This window comes from Talpa europaea (assembly GCF_964194135.1).
Source record: "Talpa europaea genome assembly, chromosome: 2".
NCBI lineage: Eukaryota > Metazoa > Chordata > Mammalia > Eulipotyphla > Talpidae > Talpa > Talpa europaea.
The window spans coordinates 58692625-58716885 of NC_140068.1; the positions used below are offsets into that span (position 1 = coordinate 58692625).

Here is a 24261-nt window from a genome sequence, read left to right on the forward strand (position 1 = left end):
CGACACAATACAAAAGATACAAGTACCTTGGTTTAAGATGTTATCACATGCCTTTCAGACACAATGAGTGTACTGATCAGTGGTCATTCAAAAGACCTTAATTCACTGTTTCTGTGAGGAACAGGGCATGTTAAACATCTGTTGTCTACTTAGTCACCTCCAAGTTTCTCTCCATTTGTTCCTTATATATGTAAAATGCTTTGAGCACTGCTTGTGGCACACAGTAGTCAATAAGTAAGTGCTGGTTGTTATTGTTGTTCTCTTTAATTTTCACAATGATGCTTAGTATGTCCCATTCCTTGCAGAAATGCTCAAGTATGATTGCTTTAGTCAAGTTCAATCCAGTGTTCCTACAGGATAAAGTCTAAATAAGCAAGAAAAGTCAAAAAAGTCAAATCACCTTAGAATAGATCAAAGTGATTGAAAATCTATTTGAAATAATTAGTGTATATGTGTGTGTATACCTCTTGATCAATACAATCAAGTGATTATTTGAAATGGTAAAAGTTGATGGAAAAAATCTTAAGTAATTGTTGATAACTCCACCACAAAGAAACACCGGTTGAAACATCCCCTCTCACGTGGTATTACCTTCAGACTATGGTAAATCACTTGCAATATTATTAAAGAATTTTACTATATACTTTATTTTTTATAATAATGAATCTGATATCATCTAATCTCTTTTGTTTTGTTATATATCATCCATACATCATTCATTCCATTCACTTAAAACATCATCTTCTTGTCCAGGTATTATTTCTGTTGGTGATTGGTCAAGGGAAGTTGAATCTTTGTACCTCATTGAACTCATCTCAGACCGTAACTCAGTTGATGAGGCTCTTGTCCCCCAGAAAGCCTTGACTGCAGCCCTGAGAATAGGGAAAAAAAAATACAAAACTTGATGAAATGAAAACATAAACTCAATTAATAGAGTTTTCTATGTAAAGAATGCCTCCAGAATGCCTCCTTACTCATGATTTATTTTAGTTGGTGGTACATCTGTGAATTGTGATACCAGATAAACCCTCACATGTACCAGGGCATAATACTCATGTGGCCATTTATCAAGTTTTAGAGTTGTGAAAACTACAACTAAGCAATACAAATATTCATTAAATAAGCTTTTTACTGTTGAAAAAATATCATTTAAAAACTCCCTTAGCTAGGGAAGCAAACCATGAGATGAGGCAGACTGAACTAGGACAGTGGCAGAAGGAATGAAGGCAGCTGGATGGTTTCAAGACACATGTGAAAGATGTCAAGGACAAATCTTTGGATTCATTGTAAAAGGGAAGAGAAGACATGAATGTCAATCAAGGATGATGACCCAGTTTTAATCATTCACCTACCAATTTAAAATTATGAAGATAAGTACAAAGATCACGAATACACAGATAACGACACCTATAGTCAGCACAAAAACTAAGACTGCATCAGTGTCTGGTCGAGATGATCTTTTCATCTGCAATTCTAGAGGAAAAAAAAAACAAAACATGTAACTGATGATTATTGCAACTGGGGTCTGGGAGGAGATCATGGATATCTAAATGGAAACTTTGTATCTGAAAAAAACTCTAGAAAAATACAGAATTTATTAATGGGGAAATTTTACTAATAAACCTGCTCTGTGCATTTGAGATCGCCATTAGAGTAACATAAAAAGATTTTAACAATGAACATCCTGTATTCCCACCACCTACATACTACCATCAATATTTAATACAATACTATCTATCAATCCACTGATGATTTTTTTCATGTATTTCAACATAATTTGCTGATGTTTACATACCTCTTGCAATATTCTTCAACAGGCATATCATTAATAGGAATTCAGTATTTGTTTATACATTTTCTTTGGAGGTAATTTCATAGACAGTGACTTGCACAATGTCTAAATACACATTTGCTTAGCTTTGGCAGAGGTAAACACACATATGTAATCCAAACCACTATCATGACAGCATATAACTATGCCACTGAAAGGTCATGAGTCCCTCTCAGTCAATCCTTGTTCCATTCTTCAGAGACAGTTATTACCCTGATGTTCTTTTCCACTATGTCGTAGTTCTGCCTATTCTAGAACTTCATCAGAATGGAAACATACACAATTTTCTTTCATGTAATGCTTTTGTAATCAGCTTAATGTTTTAGAGATTCACCCATATTGTTGCATGATCAACAATATTTTTTTCTTTTATTACTCAGCTGTATTCCTCAAGTTGTTTGTTCATTCTCCTACTGATGAACACCTAGTACTTGGGGATATTATCAATAAATGGTTATGAACATTGCTATACAACATACATTTGTAAACATACATTTTTATTTCTCTTGGATAAATACTTAAAATTGGAATTGCTGGTTCATAGGGTAGAGGTGTACTTGGTTTTTCAATAAACTCCAAGACCATTTCCCAAATTGATAGTACTGGTTGTACATGTTTGTGAATTTTATCTCCCAGATTTTGGCTCATCTATTCATTTTTCTAATGATATCCTCTAATGAGCTGAAGTTTTTTAATTTTGATGAAACCTAATCTATTGATGTTCCATATTATGGTGGTTGTTTTCTGAGTCATGTCTAAGAAACGCTTGCCTACTCCTGAATCATGCAGATCTTCTATATTGCCTTTCAAAGCTTTAATTTTTTTGCATGTTTTAAGGGAACAGATGAATGTCATGATTTTTCATACAAATATACACACATAACTTTTCAATCAGGCATTTTTTTCCCCACATCTTTCCATTCTTCCTGTAAGTAAGGCTAATTCAAGACTCAAAGTCAGTTTACCATATGTGTTATAACACTGTCACATTGTGAATTGATGAAAGGGCAATTTACATCAAGTATTACTTTGTCAATTATGTAGCTTTCTTGTGGCTCTTCTGGTTCTAAATCATAAAATCATAACAGATTCACATGGGGAAGAACCCGAGAGATCATCTGATGTAACTATCAAATTACACATATGAACAAAACAATGTTTGGGGGAGGTTAATGATTTTGGAAGCTGTTTTATGTATTTTAATATTTAATTTTAGTAAGTATCATACTATCAGAAGTAGTCTCCTATAGGGGCAACTTCGACTGCTTGCCTATTTTTCCTATTCTTTAGACAACATGGAGTGTCACACTCCATTTTGCCTCTTAATTCTAGATCTATTAACTCAATTTAGTCATCTCACTAAAAAATTCAAGTATAATAGAAAAAATATTCCAATATTGTTGAATTTTTTAAATATTTGTATTTTTTATATTTATCCATTGTCCCACAATACTACTCAAGAGAGGCTGGACAGTAAGGTATATCAAGATTTTAAATCATTTTAACAGTAATCATCTTGCTAGGGTCACTTTGATTATTTTTATAGCTAATTTAAAAAATGGACTGCATTTCTTAGTGAAATGTTCTAATGAAAAATAGGCTCAATTTTGATGCCATCATTTTGGAAAAAAAAAAAACCTAAGTTTATTTTGTATTAGTTTCCTAGAGATAACATAACAAAGTTCTACACACTGGGTAACTTTAAAAATAGAAATTTATTGTCTCACAGCTCTGGAGATTAAAAGTCTGAAATAAGATGTTGGTAAGGCCAATATGCAAAGGGTGTAGAGGAGAGAATCCTATCTTTCCTTTTTCAGCTCTGGTAGCACCAGGTGTTCCTTGTCTTGTGGCAGCTTAATTCCAATCTCTGTTTTTGCTTGATTGTTTTCTCCCTGTGTGTGTCTCTCTCTCCTGTCACTCTGTCTCTGTCTATTTCTCTCTCCCTTTTCCTCCCTCCAAATTTCCCTCTTTATATAAGGACACCAATCATATTCTACTAAAAGCCCTATCTGTTCCAGCATGATCTTATCTTAAGTGAAATAATTCTATCTGCAGTGAATGCTATATCCAAATATGATCACATTCTTAGGCTCTGGGAATACTTTGAAGTATCTTTTCAGGAGGAAAAGAGTTCAATCCTAATTATAAAAGGCAATGGAAGTGAAAACTCTGACTTATAAGGGAATGAATAGAAAATTTTCATTAACAAAATCATATTTACTATAAAAATAATTCAATTATGTATTTTTTTCAAGATAGTACTATATTATGTGGACATTTCTAGTCAAACATTTATTTGATGTTTAAACAACCAAACAGTCTCAGTGGTGTACCTAATTGACATTTTTTCAAAAAGGAAACTAATAGCTACTAAAGTGTTCTGAAAACATTTCTTATCATTTAACCAGCACATGTACTGAAATGGTAGAATAAGTCCTAGATTGCTAAAAGAGAATGAAGTCAACTCTGTTTCATTTGAGGACTGACATTTTGGGGTTTGTATTCCAGTCCTTAGCTTATAAGTACTATCAAATGCATGTTGCCTTCATGGGAAGAGCTTTCCACTGAGAGTCCTGACAAGAACCAGCCTGTGAGGATAAAACTTGAGAATGGCTCCTTGAAATCTTTAATATCCTGAACTAGGATTCATTGACATGTTTTTCAGTTTGATGATGATTGGTCCTTTTTTGGTCCTGTCAAGTACTTTATTGAAATTACTTATTAGCAGTTGATGTTTTCACCATAAGTTGTTTTTAAAACAGTAAACATTTCAATAAAAGTTATAACTTATTTTTAAAAATCACTCCCAAAATATTTAGCTTGCCTTCATTTCAATAAAAAGAGTTATACTGTGACACATACCTCAGTAACATCTTTAAAGACTCATCACCCAAAGCAGTGATAGCAAAGGCAAAGATAAAAAGCTGGGACTACATCAAATTAAAGAGCTTCTATACAGCAAAAGAGACAGTAACCAAAACAAACAGACACCCCACTAACTGGGAGAAAATTTTTACACACAACACTAATGATAAAGGACTGATCACAAAAATCTATAAAGAGCTGAAGAGTCTCAACAAAAACAAAGTAAATAATCTGTCAAAAAAATGGGCAGAAGAGCTAAAAAGGAACTCCAAAAAGGAAATGTGAATGACCAACAGGCATATGAAAAAATGTTCAGCATCACTTGTAATCAGGGGAACGCAAATCAAAACTACAATGAGATATCATCTTACACCAGTGAGAATGGCACATATTAAAAAAAAATAGCAGCAACAAATGTTGGCGAGGATGCAGAGACTGCTGGACTGCTGGTGGGAGTGCAAACTGGTCCAACCACTATGGAAAGCTGTGAGGAGATTCTTTAATCTGCTAAAGATGGAGCTTCCATGTGATCCAGCAATTCCACTCCTAGGTATTTACCCAAAGGACACAGAAACATCAATTCAAAAGGGCACCTGCACCCCTATGTTTATAGCAGCACTATTTACAATAGCTAAGCTATGGAAACAACCCAAATACCCAAAAATAGATGACTGGATCAAGAAGATGTGGTACATATAGAGAATGGAATATTACTCAGCAATCAAAAAGGTAAACTCAATGCAATTTGCAGCAACATGACAGAGCTGAAAGGGATCATGCTCAGCAAAATAAGCCAGAAAGAAAAGAAAAATACCGGTGGTCTCACTCATAGCAGGAATTTAGAAAACCTAAATAAGGGACCAGAAAAAAACTAATTATAATAAAGTGAAAATCAAAATCAACAAGCAACTATAAACCAGAGACACACTACGGTGGGGGGGGAGGAGGGCAGGTAGGATAAATTACAGTCAAAATAAGGGGGTGGAAATTGTATGGGGACTATAACCAAGATGAAAATGCATACATTGTGCAAAAATGAAAATTGATGTAAAAAAATATATAAAATAAAAAATATATATTAAAAAATAGACATCCAAAAAAATAAGTTTTATGCTGTATGGCAGCTCTAGAATACAGTAAATAAGAATTAGAAATAACTTCAAGAAATTGATGAATTCCCTTAAAATTGCAGGTAAGTTTTGGCATGTTTGTATATATTTAGGAGTCTTTTGTAAGGTTTCCTAAGCCTTGATTGGATTTTGAAAAGAACTTGTGACCCAGCCCCTGGGGCCCCCAACAAAGATGACAACAATAAAAATTGTTAAGAGCAATTTAACATAAGGAAATGATTTTTTGGATATAGAAGGCATCATCATTTAAAATAAAGGGACATGGGCCTCCCCGGTGGTGCAGCAGTTGAGCACTGGATTGCAAAGTTGCCCGCAGCCTCTGCAGCGCCGGTTCAATCCCGGGCCAGGTGAGGGTCCCACATGGCATGCAGACCTCCCCTGCTGCCAGCTGCTCCCCTCAGCAGTGTCCTTTGTCAGTCTGCCTGCTCTGCTCTCCGCTCTGACTCTGGTGAATTCTCTCACCCTCCTGCACTTCTGACTGTACCCAGTGCTTGTATAAATAAATAAATAAATAAATCTTAAAATAAAGGGACATGTACAGAATCCATTCCAAAAGGGAAATATAATTTCTAACATTTAAAATTATGTTAAGGATAAGATTTACTTTTTGTGACATACACTGTCACACTGACACATACTGACATACATTGAGGTCTTTATTACTGCTTTATCAAAAATTATAGGAAACATTAATATCATGTTTCCTAATTTTACTTATTTTACCATGCCAAAATTTGTGTAACCATCCATGAAAATTCCCTGTATCTATTTTTACATTAGTGATAGAAGAAAAAGTATATAATTCAACTGTTAGAGGACTGTTCTTTGGAGATTCTTCAGGAATACACCAATTTCCTAAAGTGAGAAACACATGACTCGATTTTGTGAGAAGGAAATTAAGCAGTATCTTGTAGGAAAATCTAAATAACATAAACCAAGAGTTCTCAAAAAATGGTCTCTGGAACAACAGTACCTGGGTGCTTGTTAGAAATGCAAATTCTTGTGCCAGTTACACCCAAGATCTACTGAATCAGAAACTCTGGCGATGAGGCTACCAATATGCTTCCAGAAGTCCTCCAGGTGATTTTGATGCTCTGTAAAGTTTGAAATATAAGCAAACCAAAACATTTCTGTGCACTTACCACTTGTAGTATAGATTGTGAATTTAATAGATGCTACTATTTCATTATTCTCAAACGTTTCACACTCAAAAGCCATAGGGCGATTTTCCCTATGAACATCCAGGATTGCTGTATCATTTACAAGTATAATGGGTTGCTATTCAAAAAGAAAATAAAAAGTATCAACATTTTTCATGTAAACTTAAGATCAAGAAACAATTTTCCATAATTAAAGGAGAGTCATTGTCTCTCTTAGTCTAAGACAGTAATGAATTGTGGACATGGATTTTAAAGTCAGACAATCCAGACAGCAAGTACCAGCCCTGCCACTTCCTTCCTGTGTCACCCAGGACAAGTTACACTCTGCATTTCAGTTACTCTTCTGTAAAGTGAGTATAATGATAGGAAGTACCTTTCAGGATTATAATGTAGGTGAAAATAAATTCTAGTACTTGGTATATGTTTGTTGCTTAATAATCCTTCAGTTAATTATCATTTTACAATTAATTATCATTTTACAATTTACATTTTACTATATATAAAGGAAAATCTTGCTTCCACAATAAAATATATATAAAGGATGCTTTTAAATTCTGATAACAGCTACTCTTCAGGCAAATGTAAAGTTAGCTCCACTAAATAAAAAAAAAAAACCAGTAATAATAAAGCTATATGATCTAACTTCAGTTTTTCAAACTGCCTAAATGTAGTTTTCTGACAGTCATCAGAACTGGAAAATTAATTTTATCACTCTTTAAAAAGTATCAGATTACATACATTCATTACTCACTTGGTCTGGCCTTAGAATTTTCCAAACATATTTGAAACGATTGACAGGAGATATATGAACACATGCAAGTCTAACACTGTCAAGACTTTCTGAAACTGGCTTACTCCCTGAAAAAAAATTAGATATACATATACTACTGCACATTATAAATTGTTTTATATATAATACTTCTTTCTAAAGCTACTTCTAATTTAAAATCAGTTATATGCTGGAAGTTATCAAACTTATTATTGAGAGTAGATGAACAGAAAGGAGTGATGGATGGAAAGATTGTCACCAAGAGTTGCAGGTAGGAGACAACAAAGCTATCTATCTCTTCCTTCTACAGAATAAAATATAGAGATGAGGCATAGCAAGGGCACCCAACTAATTGGTCTATTAAAGTTTGAGTACTACTGATCGCTGCAATTTACTTGTTAGAGATCCTCATTAGAGATAAAGAACTCAGAGTAGTGTAACTTGATACAGAATAACTCTCCAAGTTCCTCCTTTAGGATTTACCAATCTACTAATAAAATGTCATGATCAAAGTATCAAAAGCATTTCATGATAGGACAGTCTTAACCACAGACCCTGAGTCTGTATAAGGTTCCAGTGTATCAGAGAGAATATATTTTAACTTTTAGACATCACTTAAAAATGTAAAGCAAAAGAGGGAAGTTGCTCTGAACTATAACAGTCTATAGAAGTGGGATTCTGTTTTATTATGATTTCCTTTCAATATCACCTTTTTGGCAACCTGAAGTTAAGAACATTACCTCAGCCCTCCTCCATTATAAAGTTAAACTCACAGCCACAATCAACTGGTCCATGGCATTCTTCCACCCGTACAATACACTTGGATTCTCCTCCAGGGCATCCATTTGTTAATATAACTTCTCTAATACCAATACCTTTGGCAAAAAAAGAAAAAAAAATCAGCAAATGTTAATAAAAACTAATTCTATTGTCCCTCTACTTTTCCACCTATGTCTTCTTTGAGGCTTTCTCCTAATTTCAAATTTAAATTTCTAAATTACAGATAACATTAAAAAATGTTGTAGGCCCCTCACTTAGAATAATCTCATAAAACAATATTTTCAAAAATGAGTCACATGAAACACTACTCCCTCTGGATTATACCACAATAAAAGAGAGTCTATATGATTATATACATGTGAAAATTTACATTAAATAAAATTAAAGTGACCGCTTACTACAGAAATTTTCATAAGATAAAAAATTAATATGCTCTCATAGGTTAATTTTCATCTTTAAAATCAGGATATATCTTACAACTGATAACATGTCATAAATTAGCAGCATTTTTTCCCTTTTTGGTGGTGCATAGATGTGTTTCTTATAGTTAATAAAGTCTTAGACTTAATTTAGTATAATAGTAAACAGAATGTCCCAAATTTATTTGACCATGGCAAGTTTAGGAGAGGGACAGGGATTTGGAGCTTCTGGAGAAAATTCTAAAATCAAAGTTAAGTATAAATGCTATATTCAGTTAACATAGAATTTTGTCAAGGATAGACCACACCTTGGGTCACAAAACAAATGTCAAAAAACTTATGAAGACTGAAATCATATCAAGTAACACAATGGTATAAACTAGAAATCAAGCACTAAAATTTGGCTGGAGAAACCTCAGCTATGCAGCGATTAAGCAACTAGCTACTGAATAACTCCTGGGTCCATAAGGAAACCAAAGAAGAAATTAAAAAATACCTGGGGACAAATGAAAATATACAAGCTATCAGAACCTATGGGGTATAGCAAAAACAGTTCTAAGAGGGAAATTAGTAGCAATACAGACCTACATCAAGAAACAAGAAAGGACAGCTGTCCTGCCACCTGTGACTATGCAGGTGCTTCTCTTCACAAACCTTTTTCCCTTTACAAAGCAGCAGCAACAGCAGCAGCAGCAGCTCTTTCTGCCCACTTGTGTCTATGTAAGTGTCTTCTCCTTTCCTTTTCCTAATAAATCTGTCTTTTAAAAATGTAAGGAAAAAAAGAAGAAACAAGAGATCTCAAATAAACAATCTAATTTTACACCTTAAAGAACTAGAAAAAGAGCAATTGGATCCAAAGCTCAGTAAAAGGAAGGAAAATAATAACAATTAGGGCAGAAGTAAGTGAAATAAAAATTAAAAAAGATAATAAAAAAATCCATGAAACTCACAGTTGGTTCTTTAGAAAGATAAACAAAATGGAAAAATCTTTAACTAAGCTCACTAAAGGAAAAAGAGAAAACTGCCACAAACGGAATTAGAATTGCAAATGAATTTACAAGAGATGCCACAAATACAAGGGATCATAAGAACAATTATATCAATAAATTAGAAAATCTGAAGGAAATAAGCAAATTCTTAGAATCATACAACCTTCCAAGACTGAATCAGGAGGAAAGTGAAAAGCTAAACAGACCAATTACAAGGAAGGAAACTGAATAATAATCAAAAGTTTCTCGCAAAACAGAAATCCAGTACCAGATAGTTTCACTACTGAGTTGCACCAAACCTTCAAAGATGAACTAATACCTATCCTTCTCAAACTCTTCCCAGAAACTGAGAGGGAATGCTTCCAAACACATTTTATGAGATGACATTAATCTAATAACAAAAGCAGATAAACACATCACAAAAATCGTAAACCACAGACTACTATTTCTGCTGCACATAGATGTAAAAATCCTCAACAAAATCTTAACAAATTTAATTCAACAATACATTAAAAGGTTCATGGATTTTGACTAAGTGAGATTTATTCCCAGGATGAAAATGTTCAACTTCAACAAATTAATTAATGTAATTCACCACATCAACAAAAGGAAAGAGAAAAACCAGATGATCATATTAATAGTATTCAAAAAAGTATTCAATAAGTTTCAATATCCATTGATGATTAAAACTCACAAAAAAATGCAAGAAAGAAGGAACATAACTCAAATGATAATGGCCAAATATGACAAAGGCAGCTCACAGTATACTCAATGGTGAAAAACTGAAAGCTTTTCTCCTAAAATCAGATACTATAAAAGTATGTCCACTTCTGCCATTACTATTCAACACAGTACTGGAAGCAAATAAATAAATAAATAAATAAATAGAATCCAAATTGGAAAAGAAGTAAACAACATTTATTTGCAAACAACATAATATACATAGAAAACTCTAAAATCCGCTAAAAAAAAAAAACTATTCAAAATAGTAAATCAGGACAGTAAAGTGGCAACTCAAAATCAATATACAAAGATCTGTTGTATTTCTATATTCAGACAACAATCTGAGGAAAAAATCACGAAAACAATCCTATTTATAATCACATTAAAAAGAGTTAAGTACTTAGGAATAAATTTAAAGGAGGTGAAAGATTTGTACAACAAAAACTATAACACTGTTAAAATAAATAGATTAACCCCCCCAAAAAAAAAAAACAGAAAGATATTACATATTTATGGACTAGAAGAATTAACATTGTGAAAATGGCTATCTTGGGCCACCTTCTCCCCTGGTGGCATAGGAGGTTGAGCGCGGCGCTGTGAAGCTGTCCTCAGTCTCTGCAGCGCCAGTTCCATCCCCGCCAGCCGGCGAGGGTCCCACATGGCACGGCAGACCTCTCCTGCCTCGCCCACTGCTTCCCTCAGCAGTGTATTTCGTCTGTCTGCCTGCTCTATTCCCCACTCTGTCTCTGGTGAATCCTCTCACCCTCCCTCACATCTGGCCTGTGCCCCATTTCTTGTATAAATAAATAAAATAAATCTTTAAAAAAATTGGCTATCTTACCCAAACAATTTATAAATTTAATGCAACCACTTGAAATTACTGTTATTCTTCAAGTAAATACAACAAACATTACTAAAATTAAGAGCCCAAATCCAAAACAATCCTGAGCAAAAAAAAAAAAAAAAAAAAATGAAGAATGGAGGCATTACATGATGTCAAACTCAAAGCTACACTATGAAGCTATAATAATCGAAGCAGTATTAGATGAAAAATAGGATCAGTGCAATAAAATTGAGAACCTAGAAATAAATTCATACTTAGGACAGCCACTTTATGATAAAGGAGCCAAGAGCATACAATGGAGAAAGGAAAACCTCCTCAACCAATAGTGCTGGCGAAACTGGACAGTCACATGCAAAAGAATGAAACCAGACCACTACTTCACATTGTAGACAATAGACACTTCCTGAAGAAAACAGAGAGATGACCAAAAATGTTCACACATGAAAAAATGTTCATCATTGCTTTCAGGGAAATACAAATCAAATGAGGTATAAATTCACACCTGTGAGACTGGCCTAAATCAAAAGGACCAGAAATAATGTTGGTGAGGGTGTGGAGAAAATTAATAGACTGTTAGTGAGAGTATAAACTGGACCAGTCTCTATAGAAAATAGTATGGAGATTTCTTGAAGTATTAAATACAGACCTTTCACATGATCTAGTAATTCCATTCCTAGATATCTAGTCAAAGGATATAAATACACTAATTAAAAGGAGATATGCATTCTTATGTTCACTGTAATAACTAAGTATGGAAACAACATAAGTGTCCCCAAACATGAATGGATAAGGAAAATCTCTCTCTCTCTCTCTCTCTCTCTCTCACACACACACACACACACACACACACACACACTCACACTGGTATATTATTCAGCTCTAAAAAAATATTAAATCTTGCTATTTACAAGATGTAAGGAACTGGAGGGGATTATGCCTAGCAAAATGTCAGGAAGAGCAGAGATACCAGATAATTTCCCTGATATAAGAGGGGGGAAAAAAAAACAAACAAAGGAAAAGACAAAATCAAACCAAAACCAACCCTTGGAAGCTGTCTGTAGAACTTAGGTTAACAGAGGGGAGAGAAGGGTGTGGGCAGAAAGGTAGGAGGGCCCAAGGCACTATACTGGCACTTTGGTGGTGGATATGGTGTTATAACCTACCTTTGCAGAAATGTGAACCTATAATCCTAAAACATGCAGTGTTGTAAACCAGTGCTATCTCAATAAAAACCTCAGCTATTTTTTTTAAATGCTGCTTTTAAACATTTAGACTGGTAAAGTCTCCTGATTAAATATAGCAAGACGAACTATTGACCAAGTCTTCATTTCCATCAAGAACTCTTTAGAACTACCACACTTTCTTATAACAAGAAATCAAACCTTTACTAGCCAATCCCAGATCAACTGAGTTTGCCTTTTACCAGCAGAATTGAAGATGATAAAATGCTGGATCAGTGAAATGTTGAACATACGTGAGGTAAATGACCTATGTGTAGTCACAGGCTAAGTTAGAGTCCACCTTGATTTCCTTGTTTATCAGATTCCCTTTTTCATCCTCTACAAGATGTTCATCATGAAATCCATTTTCAAGAAAAAGGGAAAGTTAAAGACTAGAGATGGTTTATCAGTGTGTCTCAAGCTTCAAAGTACATGCAAGTTACCTGGAGAATTTACTAAAATGCAAATTCTGATTCAGCAGAATTTGAATTTGCATCAGAATTAGGAGTAGGTCCTGAGATTATGCATTTCTAACAAGCTCTCAGGTGATGCTGATGCTTGGTCCATGTAACAAACTTTTGAATAGTAAGAGAAAAGCCTCCATAGGAGATAAGGATATAAAAAGTCGGACGAGGAGAGATCTCTTTTGACTAAGAGGTGCTCCAAAGCGATTCTGATATGGCTTCACTTGAATTTATGGAAGTTACCTATCTAGAAGCACAGTTCTATTCTAAAATGTATAAATATTTTTTGAAAAGGTGTTTCATGTATTTATTTATTTTAGCCAACTACAGTTCAGAGCAATGATGTATGTAGGTGTGAGAGTTTCTCTAAGTCCAAATGATACTAACAATCTGCCTGGTACTTTTGATTGCTAAAATATTATTTTGAGAGTTAAAGCATTTTTTCCTCTAAACAGTTGCTATAGTTTAAAAGATTTAAAATTTTTTTAATATTTTAGATTATAAATATTGCCTTTTTTCCTTTTCTGCTTACAACTGGTCACCATCTGACATATTACTTGTTTTATATATTATTTATTTCCCCTGCTAAGATAAACATTCCTTGCTGGCAAAGTTTTCTTTGCTTTGTTCATTACTGCATTCTCAGCACCTAAATATCTGGCACATAACAGGCAAAAAAATCAAAAGAAAAAAATTCTGTTGAATGAATAAATGTAATATATAGTTTCTGAATAATAGAGTAAGATAATAGCAATTACTAGAATTGTCATAAAAAATACATTCTACCTGTGGAAATTTGTCAAGTAAACAGCAGAAAGGGAGATGTGAATTGCAGGTTTGTTACAAGGATTCCTTTCATTTTCTGGCTTTCGTTCATGAGGAAGATAAAAAGACAGGTTTAAAACTATCTCAAGAGACAAAATGTACAACAGTAATTAGTAGGGACTGGGAGAAATGGGAAATTTGTAGTTAGTATTCAATGGGTGCGGAGGTTTCAGTTTGAGATGGTGAAAGTGCTGGAGATGGATGGAGACAGGTTGAGTAGCAATGTCACTGTGCTTACGGAACAGTACAGTTAAGATTATGGGTGCTTTGGTGGTGGGGGTGGTAAGATACATATCTGAAGAGGTGAAATCCTGTATTTTCGAATCAGATGAAACGTTGTAAACCGATGTTACCTTAATTTTTAAAATATTTTAAAAACTGAAAGTTGTATTTTCATGGATAAAAAATAGTTAAGACAATACATTTTATGCTATCACAATAAAAATGCTATATTAAAAAATTCAGTGTAATTTTTCACCAAAAAATAACATTCGTATCCGGATCTGTATGGAATGTCTCTTTATCCCCTGGTGTTTTTTATTTATTTGGTTGGTTGTTTTTGTCCTTTCTGCCAGTCACTATTATTTTTCCAGGGCAGATTCTATTTAGAATAAACTTAATTTTATTGTGTATTATCTGTGTCTTCTCAATTTTCTAGCCTTATAGTAGTTCTCAAAGTGATTCTCAAAAGAAGGCCTTCTCTCTAGAAATACCAGCTTCATTTAAAAACTTATTACGAATATTTAGGCAACTCAGAAGGCCAAGTGAGCTAGAGACTGGAATAAATCCAGCATTCTGTGTTTTAACAAGCCTTTCAGGCACTTAGGGTGAATGCTTAAGTTTGAGAAACACTGGTCTATTATAGCACATGTAGCCTTAATCCCACTCCCATGCTGGAGTTTTTGTCCAATTTCTATTCATGGAATCATCAAAAAAAGTCATGGTCTTTGAATATTACCTTCCCCACAAAACCTCTTTTCCTCCAAGACATGACATACAAAGTGGAGAAATGTCGAATTTAAAATAGGCTATTATAAATAGGCAAATTTCTTAATAGATTTGCCAACACAATAAGTGGGAAGACATATGTAAAATGCATCAGAAGATCTTTCACCCTTTGAACAACTGTAAGAGAAGGCAGTTTATGTGCCAAAAAATATATCAGGAGCAGACTTAAAATAAGCCTTAGAGGTTACTAATTGAAAATAGTTTCTCTTTTAAAGCACCAGATTTTTTTTGCGTGTAAATTACCATATTAGAAATATAAAAGATGAGTGTATATAAATTAAAAGTAAACCTTGCAAAAAGTAAAAACTGTTTTGACCTTCCGTTAACCCTTCAAATTTCAATATTATTAGTTCTATGTACTTACCACATGTAACTGTGCACATCCCAAATTCTACTTCTTTCACTACTGTCGAATTTGAAGCTAAACATAAAGTACAAAGATACATTATTAATCATATGAAAATATTTCTAAGCGAAAAACTTACTTTGGGACTGACAATATAGCATTTATCATATGGGAAATAAATATTGTTAAAGTTTTATTAAATCAGAAAAGCAACCCATTCCTATATTTTTTCCTAGTGTACCTTCTGTTCTTATTTAAGTGAAAAGAATTCTAATTTTTTACCTAAGGACAGATGAGTATATTAAGAATTTTTGATACATATACAAAATGGAATACAATGCAGCTATAAAAAGGTAGACTCTTGTCATCTGCAACAACATGGATAGAACTGGAGGGAATTATAGTGAGCAAAATAAGTCAGAAGGGGAAATACATATATTGGATGGTTGCACATATATGTGGAATATATAGAAACAATACAAAAGGTCAGACAAAACCAAACCAATAACAACTTCAGAAATCTGAGAAAACCTGACTGTAGAACTGAGCCTACCAGCTGGAGAGGAGAGAATGGAAAACAAAGTATGGAGGTGGCCTAGACCATGGTGGAGGATTGTGGGTACCTGGTAGCAAGTGTGGTGGTATGATAACATAATGGAAGAAGTATGATCCTATATCTCTCAAAAATATGCAGTGTTGTAAATCAATGTTACCTCAATAAAAAATAAGTTGCCTAAACTTTTAAAGAAATGAATTAATTAGGAAATGATTTACAAAGAAAGCTTATTATATAAACCTGTATAAAACTTTAAAATAATTTTCTCATCATTTTAATAGATGGTGAGTCAAAATTCTATAGATGTCAGAAAAATAGACCAAAAAGAAAAAAATGTGACAATTTTAAAGCCCAATTGTTTCTATTCTCTATTTTTCAAAATATTTGAGTGTATCATTTCCATCCCAAAAGAATACTTTTTACCAGGTTCTCATTAATATTAAGTTATAGATTGATTCTACTTATTCTTGAGTTAAGATTTAAAAATCATCCCTACAAATTTATATTAACATTTATCAGGACAATCTCAGAATATGTTAAGTATTTGAGTAATTAAATATTATTTTGAAATTTCATATGTCTCTTTTTCTAATCATTCTGAAGTTTGGCATGAGTCCCACAAGCCAAAGTACATAACTAGTTCTTCTAGCTCAGATTAGTACTAAAATCTCAATAGAAAAAAGTATTAAGTGAGGTGTTAGAAGATAATTTTTAAAAGACATTGTATCCTAGGCAATAATATTAGATAGGAAAGTGCATTAGAGTAGGAGTCCAAATTGTAACTTCTATCACTAATTAACTGTTTTGAGCTTGAGCAAACTACTTAAATTTTGTTAGGCCTAGTTAACCCTCCTGTGAAATTTGTAAAGGAGAACCTTTCTCATTTGATTAAAAAGTGAGGAAATTGATTCAGTTGGTCTCTAAACTCTCTTTCAGCTTTGACTATTGAGTGCCCCTTAGATTAGTCAGTGACTTTCTTTTTTGATGGGAATACAACAGTGAAGATGAGGGAAATTGTAAGTATCTGAACTTCAATATGGTATTTCTCAAAATTTCCTATTATATACCAGTGAGCAAAAAGGAAAAATTTGATTTAAATATCAGTACAGTTTTATGTGTAACTGAGTAAACAGTAATATCCATAGATGCTAATTTATTGGTTGGCTCCAAAGTGGTAGAAGGATGTGTCACAGAACTTGGTCCTGCTGACCATTTTCACTAATGACCTGGAAAATATTGATATCATACTGACTAAATCTAGGGAGTCTGCAAAGCTAGGAAGGTTAGCACATATGTTTTGAAGACAAATCTGGATCTAAAAATGATGAAATGGAATAATGGGCAAATCTAATAAAATGAAACCTTAGAGAAATAGAAAGTTCCCCTGTATGTAGAACTGAAAAGTCAATTGTACCAAATATACTCTTCTAGGTTGTCTTAATTTGATGGAAAAATAAGTAAAATTAATGGGGAGCTCAATACAAGTCATGAGTATGATGAGGTGTTTCTAAATACATACTGGATCTTAGGCCATACAGATAAAAGCCTGGCATCTACAACAATAAAGATAAGGAGACTGCTCACTAGTGCTCTGGTCAGATTCTGGAATGTTCTCTTTAATTCTGGATACATTTTAAATGTTGGTATGTACCTATGGACTCCAATTCATTTTTTGAGATTTTTGTGGGAGCTAATTTGTAAGCTGATATTTCATGATTTTTTTTTTTTTGTTTCTTAAAGGCCTTCCAAAGAAAAAGAGAAAATAAAGTGATATTTACAGAGGATAAAACTATTTTTATAGAATAAAATTTATTCTATCTTGCAATTGCTATATATAGCTCTTCTTAATCCTTTTCGTAAGTATATAAATATATTTATACCCTTAGTATTTATAAAAGAAATAAGGGAATATGAGAGATACAAAATGTATGGCTATAACTCAAACTTAATCTTAGTGGTTTTTTCTATATCTTGAAACGTGTTATTTCATCAACGATGGATTTTATTGTTACTCGTCAATTACTCTCAACTATGATTTTTTTTAAAAGACTAAAATAATAAAGTTGTAGAATGGTTGGAATCATCTAGAAATACTATGCAATGTGAAATAAGTCATAGCTATTGCACAATCTTTCCTTCCTTATTGTTTTACCCAAACTATTGTGTCACCTTTCAGGAAGATATGTCTAGAGGGACTCCTCTAGTCTAACTTCAGCTTTGACTGAAAACAGTTGAAATTTTAGAAATTTTTTTTTCTTTGGTCCATAAAGGCAAAGAGAAGAAAATTGACAGAAGAAAACATTTCACAATTATTGCATGAATCAGAAGATGAACATAGAGAAACAGCAACACTTTAGATGCTAATGATGATGGTAAAACTGATTACATAAGCAAAGAGTGAGAGATGATGCTAATTTACATGAATATCCTAGATGAATTTTCCCTAACTTAAGAATCAATGAATGAACATTATATTTCTAAGAATAAAAAGGATATACATATATATGTACATGTGTATATATATATATGTACATATATATGTATATGTAGAATATTCTCATCCAGTTAATCTTTCAACAGGAGGAGTTTCATACTGAAATATTTTGTGAAAATAAGTCAGACCATACCGTTTAGTTAAAAGAATGTCGACAGTATTCTTTTCCTTTATAAACTGTTTATACAACAAAATTTATTTAAGATTTATAAATGGAAAAATCATGATAGCAGGTGTGTGTACAAAGGTGATAGAAGAGATGATACATAAATGAATAAAATTCATTGGACCTATCATTCTAGTTAGTGACTATATTCTAAAAATGAAAATGTTTTGCAATTATGGAGTAAGATGGCAGTCTTTATTTCAACAAAATAAGTGCCTTTATAGTTTTCAAAAATGTTGTTTTGACAATGCAAGTGCAAAAAGAACCAGATTATTCTAAGGATAAACTAGAATCTATTAGGGATGAACTTGAAATCTGGAATCATTATTTACAAGATAGATGCATTCAAGATTCATGCACAGCCAGTTGTTGATGAGCATTTGATGCATTCAAAGTATTTCATATATATTCATTTAGGGCATACACATCTTCAAAGCCAGGAAATATGAATAAAAATTGGGAGGTTTCCATGTTTAAATTCTTATTAAAAATTCAAAAAGTTTTCTTTTTCACTATCCCTTTATTACTTTTTTCAAACATCCTAAATATAAAAAGTTTCCATTGGATAGTAAATAACTATTTTTATTAGTTCCCTGAGGATTAAGAGGGCTTTGCTAAATTTTAATAATAGTTTTGAAAATTTTCAGATTTCAGGCACCTCACTGTTTAAAGTTCACTGTTAAAAGGAAAAACATCTTTGCATGAAATCAAATATACATAAAATTCCAGAAGGTACATAGCCTCCTTGAAGTTCAGAGATGAGGAAACTGACACTGAGAGAATAACTTGCCTAAGTTTGAATCTGTATCTAGGTTATTACAACTCCATGCCCTGGGTTTAGTTTAAACTCTGTTTAGCCTTTTACAGCTAGAACTACCATTTGACCAGCAAATATTAAAAATGTTAATTCAAATACTTTTAAAACTAGAGTAAAACAACAGCTATTAATCTTTGGAACATTATCTTTTCTTCTCTAGTCTTCTATTTTCACATTTGCAAAGTCAAGGACCTCTCCATGCTCTCAGTAATGTCATGTTATAAAGGCAGTACAAACTGTGATCCCTCCATTAACCTCAGATAGTCAATTTCTTTCTGTCACTGAGAGTCACTAACTGTCATAAAAGAAAGACTGATAAATATAGCACCTACCAACTCTATAGGTAGGGAAGATAGGCCACTACCGTGAATATTATAACAATCTCAGCTGGGTTATTTATAGAGGAAGGTAATGAAGGCCCCTTACATGGCAACCAACCTGCAATTCACCTTTTACCTACTAGCATTTGAGTTACTAATGCATATAACATGTGCAATAGCTTGCCAGGTTTTATTGCTTAATGCGCCAGCAGAAAGGCAAATTTATGTACCAGGCACAGGCACATTCTCCCTTGTTTTACAGTATCATCTAACAAAGCCACTAGTTGGATTGATACGTGCTTTCTACTGCCAGGCCTGTGGCTTTTAGTTGAATTCCCAAGTAAACCACCACCATGGAGCACAGGCGTTCCAGAGCGGAGCCACATGCAGGGACAGGGGCTTCTGGGCCATATTGACAGCATACTGGTCTCTCTAAAATGTGTGACAGTGTGGGGAAATTCTGGATTCCAGCTCAAAGTGCAACTATGAAAGGAGAAAGACCTCAAGCAATTTCGAACTTAAACAAAAACAAAACAGCTAGAATGTTAAAAAAAAAAAAGCATAACGAACAAGGAGAGTCCAAAGTAATTTCCCTTGGTGGGAGTTTATCCCAACTTCTACGCCTGAAGAAAGAAAAGGCCTTCATTTTCCTTGTCCAGAGCAAGAGTTAACAGTATTTCTGCAGCAATTTCTACATCTGTGTTCATGTGTTTGTCTTGCTAGGGCCTTATGCAATTAGCACATCTGTTTTCAAGGCTATTAGGTGAATGAAATGTACAAATTCGGGGCAGCTGCTGCATGTAAGTGCGCCCTGCGGACGCCAACACGGACAGTTCTCACTGTCCTCAGACTTGAGAGCTGGGCTTCGCCCTTCACCGGCGGCCCCGGAGCCAGCGAAGGCGCCTCCCGCCCTCACCATCGTCCTCAGGCTCGGCCGGGGCATCGTTCTCGGCGTCGCTGTCGCTGTCCGCCGCCGCCGTGGCCGTCTCCCCCGCACCTTCGGCTTCGGGCTCGCCCTCACGGCCCAGGGACGCGTCCTGGATGGCGGCGGTGACGTTGGAGCCGCACGCGGACGGGAGGCCCGCCAGGAGCAGCGCGCCCACGGCTAGCAGCAGCCGGGCCGAGCAGCCCGCGCCCCCGGGGCTCATGGTTCTTGGCGCCCGGGACGGCCGCCCAAGGCGCAGTCGAAGCCGCCGGTTCCCGCCGAGAGGTGCTTGGAAACGAGGTACGACGCCCCGCCCTTACCCCCCGCACTCCGAACCCCCGCGACGCGCCGGGGCAACCATTGAAGCGTCACGACTCGTCACGGGCGCGCGACCGGGCGGCCTGCCTGGGCCCTCGGCGCCGCTAGACCTGCCTGGGCCCGCCGCCCCGCCCCTTGCCCGCCCCCCCACCACCCCGCGAAGCCACCGCCCGAGGCGCAGGGCCAGGGGCTGCCCGCCCGCCCGCGCTCCAGGCGCCTCAGAGCCGCGCACCTTTCCTCAGGCAGAGACCCGCCTGTGCCTTCCCTAGTCTTAGCGTTTGGCCCTGCTCTCTTCTAAAAGACATTCCTTTTGAATCAATGTTTTTGTGTCCTTTGAACACCTGTACCCCTATGTTTATTGCAGCACTATTTACAATAGGTAAAACCTGAAAACAACCGAATGCCCAAAAATAGATGACTGGATCAAGAAGATGTGGCACATATGCACAATGGAGTATTATTCAGCAATCAAAAACGATAAACTCATGCCATTCGCAGCAACATGGATGGAGCTAGAAGGAATGATGCGCAGTGAAATAAGCCAGAAGGAAAAAGAAAAATATTGGATGGTTTCTCTTATAGGAGGAATGTAGGGGAACAAAATAAGACATCAGTGTAAAAAAAATAATAACAGTACAAAACACAACAAAGCATAAACGGACAATTATAAATCAGAGACATACTCCAGGGGAGGAGGCAGGAGAGGGATCAGAGGGAGGGAGGAGCACAGGGGACTGAGGTGATGGTGCACGTGTGCACTGGTGAAGGAAACTCTATGGGGACTACACCAAGGGAGGGTTGGGGGAAGCAAATATTGTTTAAAAATGAACAATGATGTAAAAAATAAAAATTAATTTTAAAAATAAATTTTAAAAAATAAGACATTCCTTTTTCTTCTTTCTGATGTTTACTGTAAAGCAGTCTCCCTAGACCCTAAGTAACTCTAAATAACCCTAAATAACTCATGTAATTTGGTTTTCCATCCAACTGGGGATATTTCTGGGCCTGACCTTGTCACAAAGTAGATTCACATCTGCAGATGAGGTTCGGTTTGCAAAGATAGGTGGGGTGCACTTTCTTTTATTTGAGCACTATTGGTTAGGTTTTTTGTTGTTGTTGTTAAAGATTTATTTATTTATTCATACAAGCACTGGATACAGTCAGAAGCGTGGTAGGGTGACAGAATTCACCAGAGCCAGATCAGGGCACAGAAAGGCAGACTGACGAAACACTGCAGGAGAGGTCTGCGTGCCATGTGGGACCCTCGCCGGTGGACGGGGATCGAACCGGCACTGCAGAGGCTGCGGGCAGCTTCACAGCCCAGCGCTCAACCGCTGCGCCACCAGAGGAGGCCCTATTTGAGCACTATTGTTAATGCAGTTCTCGCATGCATTCATGTTTTAAGATTTTGTGCAGCACCATCAACTGCTCATGCATCTTCCTTGAGCTAGATTTAGGGGACTGGGAAAGAGGAAGGGAGAAGGGAAGATGCAACTGTTGTCAAAATAATTCTCCGTTCTATATTCTTGGAGCTAAGTACCTAAACGAGTTAACCTTTATCCCTGTTAATTTCTGTCTTCTTGCTTAGGCCTATTTTTTAAAGTCTCACTGTCATTCATTTGAATCCCAGTCTGTTGTCTTTATATATTAGCTTTTTCTCCCAACTTTTATTTGAAAAACACTTCCTTTTAAATAAAACACTTCATTTTAAACAAAAATGTTTAAAAGGACAAGGGGTAAAGGATAGAGCCTTTAGAGGTAACTCTGGCAATGATCGCCTAATGCACACATTGATTTAACCCAGGAACCAAAAAGATGCCGAGTCTTTTACGAAGGTTGAATCAGAGTAGTAGCAAAAATACACTGGCATTCGGGTCTCCCCGGTGGCGCAGTGGTTGAACGCTGGGTTGCCAAGCTGCCCGCAGCCTCTGCAGCGCCAGGTCGATCTCTGGCCGCAGGACGAGGGTCCCACATGGTGCAAGAGACTCCTCCTGCCACCCGCTGCTCCCCTCAGCAGTGTACTTTGGTCCTTCTGCCTGTTCTGCTCCCTGCTCAGGCTCTGGTGAATTCTCTCACCCTCCCACACTTCTGACTGTGCCCAGTGCTTTTATAAATAAATAAATTATAAAAATAAAAAATACACTGGCATTCCCATTTGAATCAGTAGAAAATCTTAGAGCTAAGTATAGCTTCCATTGCCCTCTTGATGGTGTTCGGTAGCAAATGTTCAATTATGTCATAGAAAGAAATGAAAGTCGATTAAGATCCTTCCATTTCTTCTTTAGGAATAGAGTCATAGGCTTTCGGAGTCAGAAAGAAACTTAGAAATCCTGTAACAGTCCAAGCCCCTCATTTTTAAGTGAGAAGATGAAGAAGCAGAGAGATGAATTGACTCACCCAAGATCTTTCACCAAATTATTTCAAAGCAGGCTCTCAAAACCATATCTCGAAAGCAATGGATAATAAAAACAAAACAATATCAATGAAATTGAAAACAGGAAGTCAATAGAAAAAAAACAAGAAAAGCCAAAAGCGTCTCATTTGTAAAGATCAATAAGATTAATAAACCTTTAGATAGGCTAAGAAAAAGAGAGCATCATTATTGATTCCACACACTGAAAAGGATAGTAAAGTAATATTATGAAGAGTTCTATGCCCACAGCTTTGACAACCTAGAGATATGAACCAATTCCTTAAAAGACACACTCTACAAAACTCATACAAGGAGAAATAGACAATTTAACAGGCCTACACGCTAATGAAGTGATTATATCAATAATTAATAACCTGCCAAGAGAGAAAGCACCAGACCTAGATGATTGATTCCACCAATCATTTAAGGAAGAAATTATACCAGTTCTCTACAATCTCTTCCAGATTATCAAAACAGAGAGGAAACTTCTTAGCTCACTCTGAGCCCTGTATTACCCTAATAGTAAAACCAAAAACATTACAATAAGGGAAACTACAGACCAATTTTCTCATAAAGAGAGATACAGAAATTTTCAACAAAATCATAGCATATTGAATCCAACAATTATAAAAAGAATTATGCACCATGGCTAAATTGAATTTATTTCAGGTGTGCAAGACTAGTTCAATGTTCAAAAATAAATTAAAATAAACTTTATATCAATCATAAACTTTAAATAACTTTATATAGATCATCTCCAAACCCCTACAGCTAAGATCATACTTAAAGGTAAAAAGCTAGATGCTTTCTTCCTAAGCCCAGGAAGAAAACAAGCATGTTTCACCACTCCTATTCAACATTATATTGAAAAGCCTTAAT

At 35.3% G+C, this 24261-nt stretch overlaps 1 protein-coding gene across 1 annotated transcript; it reads right to left on the reverse strand.

The window, feature by feature from the left end:
- Nucleotides 1–712: 712 nt before the first annotated feature.
- On the reverse strand, nt 713–20874 carry SPACA1 (sperm acrosome associated 1; the record flags this gene model as incomplete). Its single annotated transcript, XM_084228591.1, has 7 exons — nt 713–872; nt 1353–1473; nt 6969–7104; nt 7738–7844; nt 8529–8630; nt 15392–15448; nt 20643–20874. 7 exons carry the CDS (start codon nt 20872–20874, stop codon nt 713–715), a joined length of 915 nt encoding a protein of 304 aa, XP_084084717.1.
- Nucleotides 20875–24261: the final 3387 nt, after the last annotated feature.